The 4,426-nt window shown below is 48.1% G+C and overlaps 1 protein-coding gene across 1 annotated transcript in view; it reads right to left on the minus strand.

The window, feature by feature from the left end:
• Positions 1-3,797, minus strand: part of PCGF6 (polycomb group ring finger 6) — an 81,495-nt gene extending 77,698 nt beyond the window's left edge. Inside the window, exon 1 of the mRNA XM_075352319.1 lies at positions 3,604-3,797. Within this exon, the coding sequence (XP_075208434.1) occupies positions 3,604-3,750 (147 nt within the window). The 5' untranslated portion in view covers positions 3,751-3,797. The remainder of the gene's footprint in view (positions 1-3,603) is intronic.
• Positions 3,798-4,426: the final 629 nt, after the last annotated feature.

Genomic DNA, 4,426 nt, shown 5'->3' on the forward strand with positions numbered 1-4,426 from the left:
CATCTCTAACAATCTCCGGTTATAAAGGATTGCCTCATGCACAGTCAGTTTTGATGAACGGTTGAGTTTTTCTATTTCTTTGAGAGCAAGTGAAAATTTTTACTGAAATCTGGTCAATCTGCTGCTATAGGAGACGGAGTGAAATCTGTTTCCTTGCGGAGACGCTTTGCCTGCTCCATGTCATCCAAATACTTGTCAAAGTTAAACTCATCTGATGAGGATGAAGATATGGCAGCAGTAGCACTGTCAGGCCCCAAGTCCTCTTGCGCCTGGCAGTCCTGTAGGCCACTCATCCTAAGTGCTACCTCACTCAAAGCTTATTTTCCTTTAGTAAGCTGTTGATCTTCAAGCAGTATACGATGACTTGGGTCCACATAAACAGCTGCCAGAAGAATTTTATTTTCCAATAGCTGTGTCTCTCTCCGTTTCATTGAAGCAGAAATGCCATCTGGGATTAAACCTCTTCTTTGGGACAGGCAAAATAGCAAGTTCTTCCACTCCCTTATGAAAATGCCAGGAGTTAAATCCTCAGCTTGTAATTTTTTAGTCACAGTAAATGGGTGATTAAGCAGTTCCTTTAATTCAGCCACCTGTGTCCATTGACCTTCATTTAGGGTTACCTGAGGGTTCACCATATCTATAAGAAACGATTTTAGTTCAAGCAATCGCTCAGTCATTAAATAAGTGCTGCCTCACCGAGTGGCTTGATCAACAATTGTCCCTTTCCCAGCACGTCTCTTCAAGATGGAATCAATTTTAGGGGTTCTGGTGGCAATAACCAACTTCCTCACTTTTCCAATTAGATTTCCAGCATGTCCGCCCAGTTTCACACATCCAGCTTCTCGCCGGTTTCGCGGATGCGGCGCACGCCAGTACAGTACGATACAGAACAGTGGCAGTGCTGCAACTTCTGGGTCACATGCTTAAGTCACATGAAAGTATGTGACCGTCGTTTGTCACGCTGCCACTGTACTGTATACACTGTACTGGAGTGCACCGCATCCGCTAAACCGGCGAAAAGCCGGATGTGTGAAACCGGGGTCCCTCTTGCAGACTCTCTCTTATTGCCAGCTGCAGCATGTGCACAACATAGCGCATGTGATGAATATGAAAGTGTTTTGAAGCAGCTTCAACAAGATCATCTAATCCTAAAGTATCATTTTGCTGTTCTGTTGTAATATCTGCTTGTTCCTGAGTTACATGAGCAGCTCTGTGGCCTTCAATCTCACACATACTAAATCCTAAATTTTCTTCTAGCTGTTCATTACTCTCATTCATCAGTTTAATTGTACTTATGTTTGAAGCATTATACTTTACAATAGCAAAAACCTGTTCTTTTTTGCGTTCCTAATCTTGCAGAACTTTTTCCACTAAAGCGGGCTTTACACACTGCGATATCGGTCCCGATATCGCTAGTGTGGGTACCCGCCCCCATCTGTTGCGCGACACGGGCAAATCGCTGCCCGTGCCGCACAACATCGCCCAGACCCGTCACACATACTTACCTGCCCAGCGATGTCGCTGTGACCGGCGAACCGCCTCCTTTCTAAGGGGGCGGTCCATGCGGCGTCACAGTGACATCACTGAGCGGCCGCCCAATAGCAGCGGAGGGCGGAGCTGAGCGGGACGTAACATCCCGCCCACCTCCTTCCTTCCGCATAGCGGCCGGGAGGCAGGTAAGGAGAGCTTCCTCGTTCCTGCGGTGTCACACGGAGCGATGTGTGCTGCCGCAGGAGCGAGGAACAACTTCGTTACTGCTGCAGTAACGATTTTTGAGAATGGACCCCCATGTCACCGATGAGCGATTTTGCACGTTTTTGCAACGATGGAAAATCGCTCATCGGTGTCACACGCAACGGCATCGCTAATGCGGCCGGATGTGCGTCACCAATTCCGTGACCCCAACAAGTTCGCATTAGCGATGTCGTAGCGTGTAAAGCCCCCTTAAGGCCTGGAAAAACTGGCCGATGTGATGAGCTTTAGTATCTTTTACTGCCAGTGTGTTGCTAACAATTTCTTTCTTGTTACAAACATATCGAACATTGATAGCAAAATAATTCAGTGAAATGCAGTGACTCTGGCATCCCGGCAAAGGCAATGGGTGACAAGATAGGACATTCAGACACAGCGTTTTGTGAGGATCCTCACAGAGAATGAGCAGTCAGTTTGTGGCGTTTTCTAATCTGCTTTTGCTATTGAACACATTATCTATGAGCTCAGAAACCTTTCAGGTGATGCGGTTTTTTAAAAAGCTGATCTGATTTTGCAGCTGAAAAACATATCCTCAAAAAACGCAGCAAAAACGCTGTGTGTGACTGTAGCCTTAGATCAGGAATAGAACAGCCATTTATAGGACATTTCATAACTTTCCCAAATTCTTATGAAAAAATATTCAGCACATTCTGCATTGCACTACTGTCCCCAATATATTATATATTTTAGGAGTCGGAGTCGGCACATTTTATACCGACTCCGCCAAAATGAGCTCCGACTCCACAGCCCTGCTTAGGCTACATTCACACATCCGGTTTGAGCTCTGCGGCTCAATCCGGCTGTGAAACCTATGCAACGGATGCGGCGAAAACACCGCATCCTTTGCATAAGTTTTTACATGTGGCCCGTCCGTTTTTTTCCGGTTGCGGCATGCTACTGAGCATGCGCAGTGGAAAAAACCGCATGCGGCGAGTGGATGCGTTTTTTTCCGCATCGCGCCGCATCCGGCCTCCATAGGTATGCATTGAAAAATGCGCCGCAGCGGCCGGATGCGGCGCGATGCGGTGTTTTTTGCCGGAGCAAAAAACGTTGCAGGGAACGTTCGATCCGGCCGCCGCATCGGCTAAATCTGCCGCATGCGGCAAAAACCGGACCGAACGCAAGCCCCTGCGGCACAATACGGCACTAATGTAAGTCAATGCAAAAAAAAAACGCAACCGGCGTTACAAAAGCCGGTTGCGGTTTTTCTGCAGAACGCCGTATTGTGCCGCAAAGCAAAAATCCGGATGTGTGAAAGTAGCCTTAGCATCCTGGGAAGAGCGGGTCCTGACCATTAACCCTAAGTATCCTGGGAGGAGCGGGCCCAGAGCCTTAACCATCTCTATCTAGGGAGGAGTGGAACCTGAGCCTTAACCCTTTGTATCTGGGAAGTGCGAGACCTGATCATTAACCCTTTGTATCCTGGGAGAAGCTGGACCTTACCCTTAACCCTTGCTATCCAGGGAGGAGGGGGACCTAACCCTTAACCCTTGTTATCCCGGGAGGAGAGGGACCTAACCCTTAACCCCTGTTATCCCGGGAGGAGCAGGACCTGACCCTTAACCCCTGTTATCCCGGGAGAAGCTGGACCTTATCCTTAACCCTTGCTATCCAGGGAGGAGAGGGACCTAACCCTTAACCCCTGTTATCCCGGGAGGAGCAGGACCTGACCCTTAACCATTGCTATCCAGGGAGGAGCATCACATATTACACCTGCCCCCACATGTCGTGACATATCGCTGTGTCCTGATTACGCCATTTGATGGGATTATTGTCACATGACCAGAGGACCCCTGAATGCAACATGTCAGTGACGTCACGGCACCGTAGATCACGTGGCCCCGTTCTCACCTCGCGCTGCGCTTCCTCACTCCCAACACGTCTCACATCCTCGTCCCTAAACAATGAGCGGGAGATGCCGGCAGCCGCAGCGCTCAGACACGTCCCCGTCCTCTCCGCCTCCTCACACTTCACCGAGTTCACGAACTCCAGCTCCATTCCTCCCCTGCAGCAGCTCCACAAACAGCGCGGTACTTTCTTTTCGACACAGATCTGCGCATGTGCAGCGGCTCCAGGCATACTGGGAACTGTAGTTTTCACTCCTGCCTACAGAGACCGTGGTTCACTACTTGCTCCTGGGGATATGAAGGGGTCACCCATCACACCACACTATAGGGAGTCTCATTACCACCCTGCTTCTCAGGCCACCACTTTGCCAGAAATGTATATGAAAAATTGGGACAGTCCTGCCACAATTGGGTCTGATCTGCTATAAGGACATGGAGTATTTCTGAGGAGGTCAAAAAAGCTGAAAATGTCTTCAGGACATGCTCTTTCTTTGGGGAGTTTTTCCTTTCCCGAAGTTTTTTTTGCAGCCTTTTGATTAGACAATACCTAAATTGGAGAAGTTTCCTTCAGGATCCACTACAATGAGATACAAAGCCTGAAAAAAAGCTAAAAAAAAACCAAACCCCTCCTTATGTGAAAAGCAGCTTAGATTTCCCATGGGGCAAAAAGGTTTTCAAGTTTATTTTTCTAGGATTTTAAAGAGGTTGCACTCCAAAAACCTCCTGGAAAAAAACCTTGATGTATGAACAGAAACTTACAAGCTTTGCCAGTAACCCTGGGCCATGGGAATCTGTCTGGTGACTTTGTAGTACAAAACTTTTGTTAT

The sequence above is a fragment of the Anomaloglossus baeobatrachus genome, chromosome 5, assembly GCF_048569485.1.
Source record: "Anomaloglossus baeobatrachus isolate aAnoBae1 chromosome 5, aAnoBae1.hap1, whole genome shotgun sequence".
NCBI classification, from domain to species: Eukaryota; Metazoa; Chordata; class Amphibia; order Anura; family Aromobatidae; genus Anomaloglossus; species Anomaloglossus baeobatrachus.